General features: G+C 44.1%; 1 protein-coding gene across 4 annotated transcripts in view; it reads left to right on the forward strand.

Moving 5' to 3' along the window:
• The window catches only part of CADM1 (cell adhesion molecule 1), a 264,419-nt gene that overhangs the window by 201,116 nt on the left and 43,755 nt on the right, over positions 1–19,548 (forward strand). For all 4 annotated transcript variants that reach the window (XM_044282270.1, XM_044282268.1, XM_044282269.1 and 1 more), the window contains one exon: positions 3,900–4,072. In XM_044282270.1, the coding sequence (XP_044138205.1) occupies positions 3,900–4,072 (173 nt within the window). The remainder of the gene's footprint in view (positions 1–3,899; positions 4,073–19,548) is intronic.

Here is a 19,548-nt window from a genome sequence, read left to right on the forward strand (position 1 = left end):
CTTATGAGGACCGGCATCTTAATAAATGTGCCCCGTTGAGTCGTAAATGTTCTCCATAGACATGTATAGCAACATTGACTTAATGTTCTCCATAGACCAGTGGTGGCAAACCTATTGCAAAGGTGCCAGAGGTGGCACTCGGAGCCCTCTCTGTGGGCACCCGCACCCTGGAAAAAGTCTATGGCAGGAATCGGCAACCTTCGGCACTCCAGCTGTTGTGAAACTACAATTGCCAGCATGCTCCATTCATATCTATGAGAGTTCTTAGAAGAGCAGAAGAAGTATGCATGCTGGGAATGCCAGAGGTTGCCTACCCCTGGTCTATGGTGTACCAATCTGCCTTAGACTTTTCCTTTTATTTATCAGTGCAGGGCACACTATGAATGCCAGAGGCAGCACATAGAATGTCGGCAGGCTATCATAGCTACGTGATAAAGTACATGGAAGATATACCAGATTGGACTATAGTATTCAGGTTGAATTGCTGTCTATATATATATATATATATATATATATATATTTATTTTTTTAAATCTTTGTTTTCTTTTTCATTTTGGAGGTACTATACCATTGAAATTGAAATACAAAATGTTATCCTTTTGTGGAAGTCGGCACAGAGAGAGACAACTTCTAGATAGATAAGAAAAACATTGTCAGTTTACTGCTGCTGTGAGTAAAAGATGTTATCTGTTAGTATAATAGTAGGTGTAGATTTAGGTCACTTGATAGGCCTAGATATAGATGTCCATAGAAGAACATTGTAATTATCGGTGTAATGTGTGATGTTCTGATTGAGTCACTCTGGCCCCTCTCTGGTCACAGTGAATGGTCAACTCCACGTAAAGGACGAAATTAAAGAGCCAGGGCAGAAAGTAGAATACATAGAGGGACTGCAAAATATTACCCATCCACCCATTTTATTTATTTTTTTAAGAAAAAATATTGCATAGAATATTCACGTATAAACTTTGAATATTTGATTAAAAAAATTACCTGATGGTAGTATCCCTTTAAGGGAATTTAACCATATTGATTGGTTGTAATGCTTCTATGTATATATTCAGCATACATATGCATGCAGAATTGTGCTCAGCATGGTGGGGCTATGAAAGTACGTTTTAAGGGGAAGCGGTCACCATAAAAACGCCGTCCAATCTACCGGTGCAGGAAAATCTGGAAAGATTGATATTAAGTTTTGGAGCTAAGCTTTCAGCATAACTTGTACTGTAGTCATTCATATCCCTGTTCTTTCTGTCCTTAGGAGTCCAGAGGGCGGTCTTTGACACTTAAGTGATTGAGAATCGGTGAATAGCACTGTTCCCTCTGGACTCCTAAGGACAGAAAGAGCAGAGATCTGAATGAATAACTGAATCTTTTCCCATAAAACGCTATAGTAATCTGGTCAGCTTCTCCTGCTCTATGGCATGATGGCGGCAGACCAGGGTGTTCAGTGGGACAGGCTCCCTTTAAGTGTGTGTTTGGAATAAGGTTTTAGAGTTGCTCATACATAATGCATGACATTTAAAGCCCCATATAACCGCACAATAAAATGCCTCAGAGCGGATTATAAAATTGCTGCCATCGCTAGACGTTAAGTGGCCTGCACTAAGTATCGGCATTTGGCATTCATGGGATGATGTCACTGATTGGGCCCCACGGTTATGACCCTGCTCTGATGTGAGTGACATTGAGCGAGGTGTGACAATGACGTTTATGTGGCACTGGCATGTAGCTGTAGGTTTTCTTTTTCCCTGTATTAATGTAGATGCATACAGATGGAATGGAAAGACTTGACAACTACTTTGTTTTAATTAACGGAGCTGTCTGACATGCCTAAATGGAGCGTAATTCAATTAATGTTCGCTTCCTTTTTTATTTTTTTTCCAAAATTGTGTTTTGTTCATTTGCTGGAGGATTGTGTCGTTTACGAGTGTCGTAATCTGTCCATTACAGTAATGACGGATGAAGGACACGCTGCTTGAATCCTAATGATGGTAAAAATGTGATCTATAGACACGTGAGCCAATGGATGGATCATGGCGTGTAGAGAAAAACTGGGCACGCGGATAAGCTCACCGTTTTGGGGTTCATATAACTTTATATAGAAATAATAATCAGCAATGCTGCATTTTAAATTGGTCATTCCCCATATGGCATAACTAGCTTTTCACCATTCATTAAAACTCTGGCATCACGGGGCACCACTTGGATGACTGAGAGCTCCTTCCTTCTGTAACTGCCTAGATGTTGTATTGAGCACAGCAACTAAGTGGTTAAAAAGCTTGGGATCAGAGGTTTCTCTGATCCTGGACCTAAAGGTTTTTTCTTTTTTAGGATTGTGTCCTCTTTAAAGTAAGCTCCCTAGAGTGTTCAACCTAAGGAAAGACTCTTACTCACCTGCTCCCCACTGCTCTCATGGCTCTGTTCGATGATTTTTTGGTTGTTTACTTCCAGCCAGGATATAGATGGTGTGACATGTGCCAGTACAACCAATCCTTGACCTCAGCGGTGACGTGTCTCCAAGCGCCATGTGACCCCAGCAGTGACATGCTGATTGGGGAAATGTCACCGCTGAGGCTCATCATTGGCTGCAGCAAATGAGAAATAAGTGGCCTATGTTTGTAATGGAGAGCAAGTCCTCTAGAGTAGGAAGGTTAAGTAAGGGATGATCATCCTGAACATGTGTATTGTAAGATTCTGTCTTTTAAATTCTGTTCCCTTTTATTATTGCCATTCTGTGTAAAGATGTGCCTTGTAATCTAATACCCATCCCCCATTGTGCTGATATGACCGCATTCCTGAGAGATCTCGGAGACATGACTACTGCACACTGGGGGAGGGGAAAAAGGTTTAAACTGTGACACACATACATTTGGTGGGGGGGGGGGGGGTTCCTCCTTGAACTTCAGCCTAGGTAGGATGAAAGTATTGATTTGACCTATCTCTTGTATACCCTGGGGTGTTGGTCATAAGTTATAACGTGGTAGACCATGTGTTATAGCATGATTGACGGAGTCTCACGCCATACTATTGCATATTGAGGCTAGTGATGTATTTACTTTTTATTATTCATTGTGATTTGTCTCTGTTATCTTGTATTTAATCACACTTAGTAAATTATATTTATTCACTTAGCCTGCATAAGCTTACTCATTCTCAAATCTTTTGAATTCATGTTTTGAAACAACATGGAACCCCCTTTATTTACTTTTCCTGATAGGCTATAGGAAAATGGGTTTTCTTAACTCTTAACTGGACAGCCTCTTTTTTTTTTTTTTTTTTGTTATGTAATTAAAAATTTAGCATAGCCAGTGAGCATTTCAATAAAATGTGTCTGTATCGGCGCCACCTGCTGCTTGTTTTTGTCCTTAGTTTAGTTTTTTTTTTTTGTCCGTCTCGAGCTGATCGAACGTGCTCAGTTTAAATCATCAACTACTACCTCCCATATGTTTTGTTAGAAGCTGTGGTAGTTACAGGGAGAGAGCTACAGCAGGAAGGACATGCTCCATGAGCTGCCAGGCTGAAGATAATCTAGCAGAGCAATGAATGGGGAGAGCTCTGAATCCATGTGAGGTACAGGGCTGGTTCTAGCTTTGTTAGAAAGGTATTGTAATGGAATATATGATGTCTGATAAAAAAAATTTACATTGCTCATGGGATAACCCTTTAATAAATGTTTTAAGGTCTAGCTAAATTGGAAACTCAATAAATCAAGTGTAGTTCCACCGAACAACGGTATAGAAATAACCTAAATGGCAGCTACCCGTGGAAACGGTTTTCTCACATATTACATACAGATACTGATTATCCACTCTGTAGATGGTCGTCGTACGGCACGTCGTTTATTGCTAAACTAATTTTTCGAGGAGAAATCTCACATTGTTGTTTTGTCTTTGCAGACCAGAGAAAGTCACGTGGGTGAGAGTAGATGATGAACTTCCCCAGCATGTCACCATCGAGGATGAAAAGCTCTACATCAGCAGCCTAAACAAGACAGATAATGGCACGTACAGGTGCGAGGCCTCCAACAGCGTGGGCAGCTCATCAGCCGAATACACGCTCTATGTGTATGGTAAGTCATCAAGTCACAGTAAAGTAGTGTGTGCCCTACTTCTACTGATGGCATCAGTCTCTATGAAGGCTAGAGTAGAATAAATGGAGCTGTTGTCCATGTAATCAGGGATATCACTTTGCTCATGCTTCATCAAGCTAGAAAAAGCTCACGTGTGAATGGTAGCTGTGGACTACAACCCCAGTTATTGTCTGCACTAGTTTTCTTGTGACGCCCCCTTTTCTCTATATGCTACAGCAATCCCTGTAGCTTTATCATTTAAATTTTTGCATTTCGTCTTGCATTCACACAGCTGTACTTTTCTTCTGTGTTTCATCTGCGTATTTTGTACCAAAATAAAGGAATGCATCCCATTCGGGATAATTGGAAACCTTTCTCTATCCTGCAGTTGTATCTGCTTAAGTGTTTGGCAAGAAATAGGCATATAAAAACTGAAGACCGAAAATAGTCATGTTTAGAGAATCCCTAAAATAAGTGTAATGCAAAAAATATATTTAAAAAAATCACCAGTAAATCAAATTCTTAGTCGTCATCGTCTGTCAAGTAGGTAAACTGTTCTAGTTTCAGATTATTCCATGTGGGTAAACCTCACTTCTTCCATTTCCAACCCCTGTGTTTGGCAATTCTGAGTGACGGCTGGTCACCTGGAGCGCCAACCACTTTTAGGCCTCAAAGTGTGTGCATGGCCCCATTGACTTCTATGTGCATGGGCCCAATGGCTTGTGTGGGCTATTAGTTTTAAAAACGGCACACTGAAGAAAAGTTTTGGTCATGTGCATGGGGCCTTAATCTGTCCCTGCACTTAAAAAAAAAAACTTTTGATGGGTCATCGCGACACATCAATGGTTTTGATCGGTGGGGTCCGAGTGCTGAGACCGCCACTGATCGCTAGAAGGAGGAGAAAGAAGAGCTGACCTAGCGGGGTTTCATCTTGCTGCAGGAGAGACTCCAGATGGACTCTTAGGCCCCTTTCACACGAGCGAGTTTTCAGCGCGGTTGCAATGTGTGACGTGAATGCATTTCACCCCCACTAAATCCTGACCCATTCATTTCAGTGGGTCTGTGTACATGAGCGTTTGTTCCTGAACGCATCCGGACCTAATCCGTCACGCTCGTGTGAAAGAGGCCTTGGACTTTCTATTGAGCCTGTCTCCTTCTATGTGATCCAGTCTCTCTCCTTGTTTTACTGATCGGTGGGGATCTCAGCATTCAGACCCCCACGATCAAAACCTTTGATATGTCGCTATGAACGTTTTTTCAAAGCACAGTAACAAAAAGATTTAATTTTTTTTACTGATGACTTACAGTATCCTCTTGATAGGTCATCAGTATCTGATGGGTGGGGGGTCCGACACCCAAAACTCCCACCAGTCAGCTTTTTGAGAAGGTACCAGCGGTTGCAGTAGGCACTTCGGCCTTCTCGCAGCTTTGCCTAGGCCACGTGTCATCATGCTCATCTGTCACTTGGCCTGGGCACAGTAAAGCACCATTGAAGTGAGTGGGGCTGACCTGCGATATCAAGCATAGCCGCTATACAAAAAGCTGATCGTGGTGGTCCCAGGTGTCGGACCTCCATCGATCAGATACTGATGCCCTTATGCAGAGGATACGTAATAAGTAAAAAAGTCTCAAAAAAACCCTTTAAGCCGAATGGGCATGTGTTCTCAATTGGAAGAGTAAGGCCTCTTTCACACGGGCGTCATATTTTTGGCCCGGATAAGAGGCGGGTGCGTTGCGGGAAAATGCGCGATTTTTCCGTGCGAGTGAAAAACATTGTAATGCGTTTTGCACTCGCGTGAGAAAAATCGTGCATGTTTGGTACCCAAACCTGAACTTCTTCACAGAAGTTCGGGCTTGGGATTGATGTTCTGAAGATTGTATTATTTTCCTTTATAACATGGTTATAAGGGAAAATAATAGCATTCTGAATACAGAATGTATAGTACCATAGTGCTGGAGGGGTTAAAAAAAATAAAAAAGTTAACTCACCATCCCCTGAATGATGAGCTGTGGGCTAAAGGACCTGTGGTGACATCAGATCACATGCTCCAATCACATGGTCCATCACCGTGGTGATGGAGCATGTGATCTGACGTCACCACAGGTCCTTTAGCCCACAGCTCATCATTCAAGAAGTAAAGAGACCGGGAACTACGCGATCAAGAGGAGAAGGTGAGTTAACTTTTTTATTTATTTTTAACCCCTCCAGCCCTATTATACTATGCATTCTGTATTCAGAATGCTATTATTTTCCCTTATAACCATGTTATAAGGGAAAATAATACAGTGAATAGACTGTCACCTAGCAACCATGCGTGAAAATCGCACCGCATCCGCACTTGCAACCCCATTCATTTCTATGAGGCCTGCATTACGTGAAAAACGCTGAATATAGAACATGCTGCGATTTTCACGCAACGTATAAGTGATGCGTGAAAATCACCGCTCATGTGAACAGCCCCATAGAAATGAATGGGTCCGGATTCAGTGCAGGTGCAATGCGTTCAACTCGCGCATCACACCCGCGCGGAATACTCGCCCGTGTGAAAGGGGCCTAAGAGTAAGCTGGTGCCAGTCACCGTCGGCTTATCTTCCTTGAGAACAGATGAGTCGGTCATGTATCAGGAGAGAGTTGTGCGTGAATTGCACTATAAATATACCTTAACCCTCTGTACCTTGTCTGGTTGGTAGCCACAATGTGTGTCCAGCATCCCCACTAGGACATTGTCACATACTAACAGTTTGTGACATGGCAGTATCGGGAACACCCCGGCATGAAGCAGCACTTGGGGGTCGTGTAACCAAAAAAGTCCTCTTATTCTTAATAAATAAATGAATACAACTTTAAAATAGATGCATTTCGTAGGGTAGTGTAGGACCAGAAAAAATAAAGTGGTGCGCCACATTCCCAAAGGTTTAGCTCAGCTAGTTATGCAAGAAGGCTAGTAGAGGACTTGTTCACCGTGAAGCTACCTCCTTAGGCTACTTTCACACTAGCGTTCGATCGGATCCGTTCTGAACGGATCCGATCATATTAATGCAGACGGAGGCTCCGTTCAGTACGGATCCGTCTGCATTAATAACTTAGAAAAAAATCTAAGTGTGAAAGTAGCCTGAGCGGATCCGTTCAGACTTTCAATGTAAAGTCAATGGGGGACGGATCCGCTTGAAGATTGAGCCACAGGGTGACATCTTCAAGCGGATCCGTTCCCATTGACTTACATTGTAAGTCTGAACGGATCCGCTCGCCTCCGCACGGCCAGGCGGACACCCGAACGCTGCAAGCAGCGTTCAGCTGTCCGCCTGTCCGTGCGGAGGCGAGCGGAGCGGAGGCTGAACGCCGCCAGACTGATGCAGTCTGAGCGGATCCGCTCCATTCAGACTGCATCAGGGCTGGACGGAGGCGTTCGGGTCCGCTCGTGAGCTCCTTCAAACGGAGCTCACGAGCGGACCAGCGAACGCTAGTGTGAAAGGAGCCTTAGCCATTCACACTCCAGTATTTGCTATTTTTCATCTATTCATTTTAAACCAAGAATCAAAAAAGAGAAGTGTAAGGCTACTTTCACACTTGCGGCACAGTGATCCGGCAAGCAGTTCAGTCGCCAGAAACGTATGCCAACTGGATCAGGATCCTGATCAGTCTTAAAAATGCCTGATCAGTCTGAAAAATGCATTGAAGTGCCGGATCCGTCTTTCCGGTGTCATTCGGCAAAACAATTTTTTTTTTTTTGAATGCTGGATCCGGCACTAATACATTCCTATGGAAAAAATGGCATTGAGGCAAGTCTTCAGTTTTTTTTCACCAGAGATAAAACCGCAGCATGCTGCAGTTTTATCTTTTGCCTGATCAGTTAAAAAGAAGACATCCTGATGCATCCGGATTTCTCTGCGTTCAGAATGCATGGGGATATGCCTGATCAGTTCTTTTCTGGCATTGAGCCCTTTTGACCGAACTCAGTGGCGGAAAAGAAAAACGCTAATGTGAAAGTACCCTAAATCATGTGCGTTTTGCATCCACTCCCCGTTTCAGCTTAAAAAAAAAAATTCAAAATCATATTAATCAATAATGATTAAATACTGACGTATGAATGAGGCCTACTCGTATTCTTCTGTAAGCGTCAGCAACTTGCCAAAAGGTTAAAGGGGGATTTCAGAATTGGTATATCTGATCAATGGGGGTCTGACACCCCTGATGATCAGCTGTACATGAGTAGCTTTGGCGCAGAACTGCGCAGCTCTGTCCATCATGTAGTTTGTGGAGCTGTCTACCCAAAGGCTGATCGGCAGAGGTGCGGGGTGTCAGAGCCCTACTGATCAGGTATTGAGATATATATATATATATCGATAGGTCATCACTATCTGATCAGTGGGGTTCTGACACCTGATACCACAACCGATCAGCTGTTTGAAGAGGCTGTGGTGCTCTGGTGAATGCTACCATTTCCTTGCATCATACCAAGCACAGCGCCATCATTGGATAGTGGCTGTGGTTGGTATTGCATTCCAGGCCATGTGACCGATGGCCGTGAAGGCATTCACCTGGGAAAAAACCGCAGTGCTCACCCGAGCTCTGAGGCCTCTTACAATGAAGGTGCTGGGTGTTGGAACCCTACGGATGAGATATTGATGACCTGTCCTGAGGATAGATCATCCGTATTGCAGTCCCAGTAAAAACCTTTTAGGCCACCTGCACACGAGTGCGGATCAACGCACATAAGATCGGCACAATTTCTGTGCTGATTTATGTGCGTTTCTGCAGCATATATGCAATTTCGAACGCCGTTTTTTTTGTTGTTGTGGATTTGAAAAGTGTAAAATCCGCAGCTAAAACCGCAACAATTGCCATGCTGCAGATTTTGAAATCCGTAATGCAGGTCGATTTCTGCGCAAAATAAAAAATAAAAATTCTGCGTGTAGATGAGATTTGTGTTATCTATTATACACTTAGCTGATGCTGTAATACGCTGTGGTTTTAATCGTGGGGGGGGGGGGGAGGGGGAGCGCGCACATTCCGTAACGCTGGCAGCCGGCCTTAAAAGTTTGGTTACACAACTTTCACTTTAGCGTTTTTGCTGTCCGTTTCTGAGATCAGTCATGGGCTTTCAAAAGCGGTCCAAAACAGATCAGTTTTGCCTTAATGCATTTTGAATGGAAAAGGATCCGCTCAGAATGCATCAGTTTGCCTCCGTTCAGTCACCATTCCGCTCTGGAGGCGGACATCAAGACACTGCCTGCAGCTTTTTTCTGTCCGCCACGTGATGCGGAGCCAAACGGTTCAGTCCTGGCACACGATGTAAGTTAAAGGGGACGGATCCGTTTCCTCTGACACAATGGTGTTCATGACGTCATGGCTATAGAAGACATAATACAACCGGATCCGTTTATGACGGATGCATGCGGTTGTATTATGGTAACGGAAGCGTTTTTTTGCAGATCCATGATGGATCCGCAAAAAACGCTAATGTGAAAGTAGCCTTACTTTAATGCATAGCAATGTGGAAGGGGCCAGGCTAAATAAATAAATAAAAACAAGAAACTTGTAAATTAAACAGTGACATCTAGTGGCCAAACTGTATGAAAAATAAATGCAATTTTTTAACAAACTCCTAAATTTCATCTGCATTTTGGCGTATCCATTTCAAGAAGTGCATGCAAGCTCTCCCTCATAGCACCTCAATGATTGATGGCTGGTTTCTCTACTTTTCTGGAAGAATTGACATGTATGAATATCGCTCTGCCACACACCAGCAGCGCATAGCAAGACTCGGTGCCACATTAAGCTGTCATTTTGTCTTCTATTTGTCTTTGTCATCTTGACAGTGACACCATTCTGCATCCATATTCCCTGAGCACTCATAAAAGTACTGTCTGTAATTAAGGGTTTGATGTATTAATTACAGACAGGCCGGCTCTGGGAGAGATGAAGGGACTTCCAGATGTGCCTGTGATTGGTGGCTGACATCTCGCTAACGTCTCCTATCACACGCAGAGTACACGCGCTGCACTCCCTGCTCGCCCTACCTTCCTCGCAAGTTCAAAGGCAGATTACTTCTCTGCTTCTCTTTTATCAGGGCCTGGGGAAGGATGACTCATTAACAGGTGGCAGCCGAAACATGAAAGTGCTCCCCGATTTAACACCTTATTGTTTATTTTATCACTTGGGAAGCGTGGAGTGAACAGCTGGGTTAGACTGATTGCGACCATTCCCAGCAGGGCGATGGGGGTCACCTAAGTACAAATGCAGTATGAGTAGCAGCAGCACCAGAGGTGGTGGGATCTTGCGTGTATCTGCTCGCTTGGACAAGTTTACGCAATGCTTGGCGTCCATAAAGATTAACATCTCTCGCCCAATCACATTTCAGAATACCTCATCACCCCCTTCTGTGCATTTATCTGTCAGGTCCCCCCTTTCTACATGTTCTGATGTCCTCTTCTCTCCCGCTGTTGGTGACCTTCTGTATGGGTGACCACGTTGTCTGTAGATGGTATAGCTTTGATCATAGGGAGCGAATTTGTGACGGGCGCCACATAATACAGAAAGTAGCAAGGTGGTGCTAAAGTGTTGAAGAAGAGTCCACCTCACCTGAGATATTGGTGGCATATTGCTAGGATATGCCGCCCATGTCAGATAGGTGGGACCCCCAGAGGTGGGACCCGCACCTATCTCTAGAACAGAGTACTCGAAATTGCGGCCTTCCTCCATTCAACTCTATGGAACTTCAAAAAATAGCCGAGCCAGTGCTCCCTCGAATGGAGAGTGGCCGCTGCATGCACTTTGGGAGGTCCATTCTAGAGACCTCTGGGATCCCCCAACCTATCTGACTACTGATCTGAATACTATCTATATGCCACCAATGTCTTAGGCGGGACAATCTCATGGTTTTCAAGTTATAGATGCAGATAATCTATCCAACACTCTGCACCCCCACCGTTTAGGAGCCCCGTCCATCAAAGTGGAGAGGACACGGCAGTTCCAGAGAGAGCTGAGCCTCTAGGTGTAATGGCAACGCCCCCGTTGCTCCTAGAGGCTCATTTGCATATAATACAACATAGTTTTTCTCAGCAATGTGGTCACATATGAACATGGGACCAACACAGATGCCTTCAGCTGCCAAGTGCACATGTAACAGGTCAGCCAGTGTCATAGGTACAAAACTGCTGACAGATGCCCATTAAAACTTAGCCTGATTCAAGGGAGCTGAGCTGCAATACCAGATACAACCTGTGGACAGGTGTGGCACCGTTTCTGGAAGAAAGCAGTCATGTTCTTCTAATCCAGGACAACCCGTTTCACTATATAAACCCCCACCCCCACCTCGATACGGGAATCCCAATGCTATATATTGCCTTTGAATTTTACACGTATTGTAGATCTTCCCCAGCTTCTGTCTATCTCTACATATCTAACTAAAAGCAAGCACCGCCTTTCGCGCCCATTCACCCTTCTCTTCTTGTGATTCATTAAAGGAAAATATCCCATGATGACAAGCCTAGCAATCATAGAAGACAAGCACACCTACACACGGGGAAACATCAAAAAACCACGGCTTGTTATATGTGACACCATCACAACATCTTCTAGTCTTCCGGTTAATTCCCAGAATCGCGCACTGGCTTTCATCTTTGAATGGCCCTTAGTCTCTGCTGTTTCTTACCCTCTGAATTGAGGACAGATTTGGGCCCCGATCTGCTCCGCTCTTGTGATTTTCTCATCTTTCTCGCTGCGGCTGCCCATTAGCCAGTCATTTCAGTCTGTCATTTGTAATCCTAAGATACCTAATGTAATTCGCTCTGCTAACAAAGACAGAAGAAAGCGCAGAAGAAGAAAGCGCTGGGATATGCCCAGATTAATTAATTGATTTTATTCTATAAATCACACAATTAAAGGCAGTGTTACAGGGAAAATTCCCCACGGTATACTGTATATTGGGATAAGACAATTAAAAACTGACAAGCTTCTCAAACCAGCAGAGTGGAAGGCACTGCGACCGTCTAGAATGAAAGCTCTCGAGGACGCTTATTTCTAGGGGCAGACCAGGTAAGGGTTTTATGCAATCAAAGGGCTTCTCTGTGCATTTTAATCTCTTTTACCTAATACCCCCCCCCCCCCCCCAATGCCACCATCTCCAATGCACTCGCACATCCTGCGGGTTCTTCCACCCACCTGGATGCGGCTGCTTCTTTTCCTGTTCAGCTTCATTATAGTCCGTGCAGTTGAACAGAAATAGAGGCGCCACACCCGGACGGAAGAGCCCCCAGCATGCGCGAGTGTAGCTGGGATGGCGGCATTGAGGGAGGATAAGTCCCATGTAAAAGAGCTTCCCTCCACAGGTTAGTTACAACCAATTTTCTTTCATTATTCTGTTGAATTTAAAATTAAAAATGCAACTTTCTAAAGAGCGTTTATTAAAAATCTATCGTGTGCAGGTTCTTACAAACATACAGTGGATTGAAAATTCGGGAACCCTTCTGAATTTTCTGTATTTCTGAATACATTTGACCTAAAACTACATCAAATTTTCACATGGATCCTAAAAGTAGATCCAAATTTTAAACAGAAGGAGAACCCAATCAAAGAAAGGAGTCAATATCGCGTTTGTCTGAGGGTCAAAAGTATGTCAACCTTTGCTTTTCAGCCCCTCTAAAATAATAAGTAAAATCCTGAAAATTCATGAAACAGTCCAGCACTTTATTATTCGGTAGAAAATAAATATTGTGGCACAATACGGTTTATATAGTTCCATGTATTACCGTACTTCTTTTATCCCTTTTCCCGGAGGTCCTCTTTAAAGGGCAACTGTCAGCAGGTTTGTACCTATGACACTGGCTGACCTGTTACATGTGCGCTTGGCAGCTGAAGGCATCTGTGTTGGTCTCATGTTCATATGTGCCCGCATAGCTGAGAAAAAGGATGTTTTACTATATGCAAATGAGCTTCTAGGAGTAATGGGGGCGTTGCCGTTACACCTAGAGGCTCAGCTCTTTCTGCAACTGTCGCTCCCTCTGCACTTTTATTGACAGGGCCAGACAGCATAAACCTGATCACGCTTGGCCCTGACTTCTCCTAAAGTCATTGAAAGTGCGGCATTTGCAGAGAGAGCAGAACCTTTAGGCCTCTTTCACACGGGGTCAGTTTTTTTGCCCGGATAAGAGGCGGGTGCGTTGCGGGAAAATGCGCGATTTTTCCGTGCGAGTGCAAAACATTGTCATGCGTTGCACTCGCGTGAGAAAAATCGTGCATGTTTGGTACCCGAACTTCTTCACAGAAGTTCGGGCTTGGGATTGATGTTCTGAAGATTGTATTATTTTCCCTTGTGTCTCCTCTGCTGAACAGGACCTCGGGTGAGCTGCTGCATTAAATAGAGGTTAAGGACCTTTGATGACGTCACTCCGGTCATCACATGGTATGTCACATGATCTTTTACCATGGTGATTCACCATGGTAAAAGACCATATGATGACCGGAGTGACGTCATCAAAGGTCCTTAACCTCTATTTAATGCAGCAGCTCACCCCAGGTCCTGTTCAGCAGAGGAGACACAAGGAGATGCCGGCTTCGCGATCAAGTGGACTAAGGCGAGTTAAATTATTTTTAAAAAAATTTTAACCACTCTAGCGCTCTTTTTCTATGCATTCTGTATTCAGAATGCTATTATTTTCCCTTATAACCATGTTATAAGGGAAAATAATAATGATCGGGTCTCCATCCCGATCGTCTCCTAGCAACCATGCGTGAAAACCGCATCCGTACTTGCTTGCGGATGCTATGCGATTTTCACGCTTCCAATTCACTTCTATGGGGCCTGCGTCGCGTGAAAATCGGACAATATAGAGCATGCTGCGATTTTCACTCAACGCACAAGTGATGCGTGAAAATCACCGCTCATGTGCACAGCCCCATAGAAATGAATGGGTCAGGATTCAGTGCAGGTGCAATACGTTCACCGCATGCATCGCACCCGCACGGAAAACTCGCCCGTGTGAAAGGGGCCTTAAAGTGTAACGGTAACGCCCCCGTTGCTCCTAGAGGTTCATTGGCATATATTAAAACATAATTTTTCTCTATTGATTCCTATGGGGATAAAACAAAAGGTGTGTGAGTAGACTCATATAAAAGCTACATTATGTAGCTCAGGGCATCTCACGGCGTTCTTCAGCTGTACACTTGTGTGTAGGCATTTCTGTGCCCACTACTCACATGCACTTTGTAGAGCTCAGTGTAGGAGGCTGTACGGCGCCTTAGTCAGAGTCACGTAGAGGAGGTGGTGGCTGCTGTATGGATGGAGATTTATGTCCGTCCCATAGATGTGGGACCGAGATGTGAACTACCACTTCATTAAAATGGGCGACTTGGGCCTTGAATGGTTTGAAATTGCTGAGAGTCCCAGCGGTCGGCCGCCCCCTGTGGTCATACATTTACCACTTACCCTGTGAATAGGTAATTAATACCATTCATGGGATAAATCCTTTAACTTGGTCCGGATGCCCCACGGCAACATGTGAACATCAAAGTAATTCCTCCATTGGGATTAGAGATGGTTGAGCTGATTCTCCAGGTTCCAACTCTACGGAGAACCTGAGTGATATGCATTTTGGGGGATCGATGGAGACTAGTTTTTAAGGATTTTCTCATCGCTAATTGGGACCAGCGTTTCGGCAGCAATGTGATGTGACTTTTCGTCCGGAGCACTGGTTACAGCAGTGGTGCCTTGGCAGGAAACCCAAAATCTTGTCTGAGCAATCCATTACTAATGATTTTTCCGAGCTAGCTCTGTCACCGCCCTTTGGTTAGCAAGATGGCCTATTTGGCATATTATCTGTTATGACGGTCTTAAAGGAATTCTCTGGGAATTTGTAAAGGAATATACGACGGAATAGGGGTCAGCGTCTACCTACTGACATCCTACAGCTTCCACATAGCTGTAGTATTAGCTAATTTTAGTGTCTGTATTCATGCAGCAATACACAAGCCTTCTGCTGTTCCTCTGAGCCAAACTCGTATGTATTGGGGAGACATAGCCAGAATTTAATATTAGTATTACTTTTATGTCTGTGTGTTTTTTTTTTTTTTTTCATTTCTCTCTATTCTGTTTTAGTTTTATGATTGGCTTCTTTATATATTTGTTTACTCTATTGCAGATCCCATTTTTTGCAGCATTTGCTGCTATATTAGTTGTCACTTCTGCAGTATCTTCAGTCACTACGTTATTAACAGTAACCACGTGGAGAAAGTGACCGATTGTCATCGACTGCTGGGAGACAGACTGCGAAAGATGCTGCCAACAGTTGTCACATTCATTAATATGGCCACCTTAACAATGTAGTGAAATATTAGCATCTCTGTATGTAAAATAAGATTATTAACCCACCCGGGCTACAGTACCGATTTACCATAATGTGCCTATTGTTTGGGTGGAGTTACTTATTAAAGTAGCACTCTCACAAAATAAAAAATATTCTCTGATGTGTTAGAAAGGTACATGATGTCATCTTCCTATCAGTGACTGTATTTGTGAGTTATAACCTCCCTTCTGATCCTCAGCTGTGTCATGTGACCAACACTCTGCCTCTCCTACTAACACAGGACAGGAAGTCAGTTCCTTCTCTATTCATTGCTATGAGACGGACATTGAGGCTCCCATAGGAATACACAAAGAGATTGTCTTCCTGTCCACACATAAGATGCTGTGTTATTCGGAAAGTCACAGTGCTGGTCACATGACACAGCGGAGGATCAGAGGGGAGGTTATAACTCACAAATACAGTTACTGGTAAGAAGATTACCTTCACTACAGTTTACGTTATGCACCTCTCTAACAGGTCAGAGAATAACCATTTTTGTGGGAGTGCTCCTTTAAAGTAGATATGCCAAAATTCGCACATTAGTACATGTCGGCTAGTTAAAATCTTTACACATTAAGAAAATAAAGGGAAATGTCTTAACCCTTTTTAAGCTCATTAAGGGGGCGTGGCATATGTAAAATAGGCGTGGCTTAGCACGAAGTGTGTGTCCTAAGTTTTGCCACAAAATTCTGGCGCAGACCAAGCAGGTATAAAGTAATGAAAAAGTGTCAGTAAGTTTATCATCCAGCCTGAGCCCCTGTGATACATTTGGCGCATTCTTATACTGCCTGTCCGAGGTCCCACTGTCTGTGTTTTACACAGGATTGGTAAATTGTCCCTTTAATGTTTCACCATTTTCAATATTTCTGCTCTGCGCTGCCGAAGGATGCGCCTAATTTATGAGCCTGGTGCCAGGGCCTGCAAATGTTAGTACATTTTTTGGGGCCAATGCTCTGCCCCCTCCCTTCGCACCCTCACCACGAGTGGTGAGTATGGCATAAAAATGCCTGTAAATATTGTCGCATAGGCGTTTTACCAGCCGTAAAGCAGGGTCTTGCCCCTTTTTTTCAGATGGGGTTTGAAATCTGAAAGATTCCTAATGGAAAAACAAGCATGCAGTGAACTTTCAAATCTGCAGCATTCTCTTTGTTATGGAAGTGCTGCAGATTTTCCCACAGATTTCATTCCTTCAGTGTATAGCTGTGAAATCTGTGGAGGGATCCGCAGCACAGTCTGCATGTAACATGTGGATTGGCTGCAAATTTGCGAGAGATTTCCAGAGAGGTTCATGGTGAAAAATTCTGCCGTCGCTTTGCAACGTGGATTCCAGGTGCTGAGTGTATTGTAGTGAAACGTTGTACCACGCCTTCAGGTTAGGAAGGATATGGCTGCTGATGTATATAGTACAGAAATCTTTTCAGCCTGTGGACACTGTCATGGGTGAGGGTGGGGGTCTGTATGCATGCAGTCATATAGGAGCATATGGGCTATAGGAGCAGAACAACTAAAATAGGCAAAAAGTCAAACATGGCACATAACAGAACCCAAACCTTCACACGGGCCCCACTGATTATAATGGTGTCTATTTGGAAGTCCACTCTTTTAGACAAAAACAAGTTGTTCATGTAGGACTTTCTTGTCTCCTGTTTTTGGCGGAATCTGCCACAGGGGGAGCACGCAACGCAGATGTGAACAAGGCTTAAATGAGGAGCAGCGCTCACAGTAATATCCATACCTTAGTATTGTGAAGACTGCACATTGTACTTCACCTTCTTCTCTGTCGCCGGTTGTAAGCAATACCCTCATACCATCTGTAAAAAAAATGGCAGTTATTAAATCTGAATTTCAGAAGGAGAAGCCGGTGTTGTGTGTAGTCAGTATTAATGCAGATTCTGGAGATAAGCCCCGATCCACCCCAAATATACATAAAATTGTAATAAAGTAGAAAATCCTTACAAAATCGCAAATGTTAATCCCTAAACTTTGATAATCTGGTACTTATTTCTTTTAGACTTTCCTTTTCTATAATCTTCCAATAATCCAGAATATTTTATAATCCAATGACCATCAGTTCTGAGTTGTGTGCTTTTCAGCACTGTGACACAAGTCTAATATTGTTCTACTGGGGTACATCCATTCATTCAGATAGTAAAGGTACTTTCGATTGGCTTTGATTTATTGCTAGTTTTAACCCTTCTAGGGCCTCTTTTACACAGGGATCAATAGTGATGTGTCACGGTGGAGAAACCCCCCACCGTACAATGTAAAGCAGACGGACAAGCAACTAGGCCAGAGGCTGGGATAAGGGAGCTGGTCACCTCCTATTGCATCCCCAATCCTCGCCCTAACTCCTCACCGTATGAGCGGACCTGGATGGTAGGACGGCTCATTCCAGGAAGCCTAGGACCCTCAAATAGAAAAAGGGGATGAGACGACCTGTTCTTCCCAGACACAGATGAACAGGAGTCTCACTAGCCTAGCTGCCAGGGAAGGGCCAGACAGTGCACAGCTATTGGATCAGCAGGTAAGAGCCCCGAACAACACGCACTTACCTGCCGCTGCCACCACGACGACTGGACCCCATGCAGATGTACTGGAACCCGTTCACCTCACAGAACAGCACAAACACAGAATCCAGCAAACTAGAAACTGCCTGGACCACCATTCGGATAGGATGCATGGCGGCCCCAGCAGAGCTGCACACTAACTAGTGGTTCCCCCTCGGGGGAAGCCTCAGACCCTCTTCCGGAGGCACAGACAAACAAGGCGATGTCTAGCAACCATGCTGGGCATTACACCAAACATACCAGACATAGAACAAACATACCAGACATAGAACACCAAACTAGACATAACAAGAAATCCCCAAAACAAACCCACACCAAACATAACAGATAAGGTACGGAACAAGGAGGAGAACATAGGGAGACATCGCTAAAAACCTTGATGTTCCACAAGGAGGCCCTCATGGACAGGTGAAACATCCAGAGAGGAGCAAAGCTCCTTCTCCTACAAAGGCAGACAAACAACTGATCTCATGAGGCCACACCTTACACACCAAAATGGGAAGGAACACCAGACTAAAAGGGGAAGTGACCACACATACTAAAACAACAGGTTTCCATCGGCAACAAGCATGCACGGTGCAAGTGTCACGGTCCACTAACACCAGACCATGACACAGCCGTGACAGGATGATGCAGTTGCAATTGAAAACTGTACCAAAACTTCTTAAAGGGGTTGTCTAGGATTTTGGCCTTCGGGATAGGCAATCAGGATAAGATCTATGGGAGTCTGGCATCCCACACCCCCTGTTTGAGTAGCTCTGGTGCTGGAACTACAGTCGTGGCCAAAAGTTTTGAGAATGGCACAAATATTAGTTTTCACAAAGTTTGCTGCTAAACTGCTTTTAGATCTTTGTTTCAGTTGTTCCTGTGATGTAGTGAAATATAATTACACGCACTTCATACGTTTCAAAGGCTTTTATCGACAATTACATGATATGTATGCAAAAAGTCAGTATTTGCAGTGTTGGCCCTTCTTTTTCAGGACCTCTGCAATTTGACTGGGCATGCTCTCAATCAACTTCTGGGCCAATTCCTGACTGATAGCAACCCATTCTTTCATAATCACTTCTTGGAGTTTGTCAGAATTAGTGGGTTTTTGTTTGTCCACCCGCCTCTTGAGAATTGACCACAAGTTCTCAATGGGATTAAGATCTGGGGAGTTTCCAGGCCATGGACCCAAAATGTCAACGTTTTGGTCCCCGAGCCACTTGGTTATCACTTTTGCCTTATGGCACGGTGCTCCATCGTGCTGGAAAATGCATTGTTCTTCACCAAACTGTTGTTGGATTGTTGGAAGAAGTTGCTGTTGCAGGGTGTTTTGGTACCATTCTTTATTCATGGCTGTGTTTTTGGGCAAAATTGTGAGTGAGCCCACTCCCTTGGATGAGAAGCAACCCCACACATGAATGGTCTCAGGATGCTTTACTGTTGGCATGACACAGGACTGATGGTAGCGCTCACCTTTTCTTCTCTGGACAAGACTTTTTCCTGATGCCCCAAACAATCGGAAAGAGGCTTCATCGGAGAATATGGCTTTTCCCCAGTCCTCAGCAGTCCATTCACCAT

Source organism: Bufo gargarizans, chromosome 2, assembly GCF_014858855.1.
Source record: "Bufo gargarizans isolate SCDJY-AF-19 chromosome 2, ASM1485885v1, whole genome shotgun sequence".
Taxonomy (NCBI): domain Eukaryota; kingdom Metazoa; phylum Chordata; class Amphibia; order Anura; family Bufonidae; genus Bufo; species Bufo gargarizans.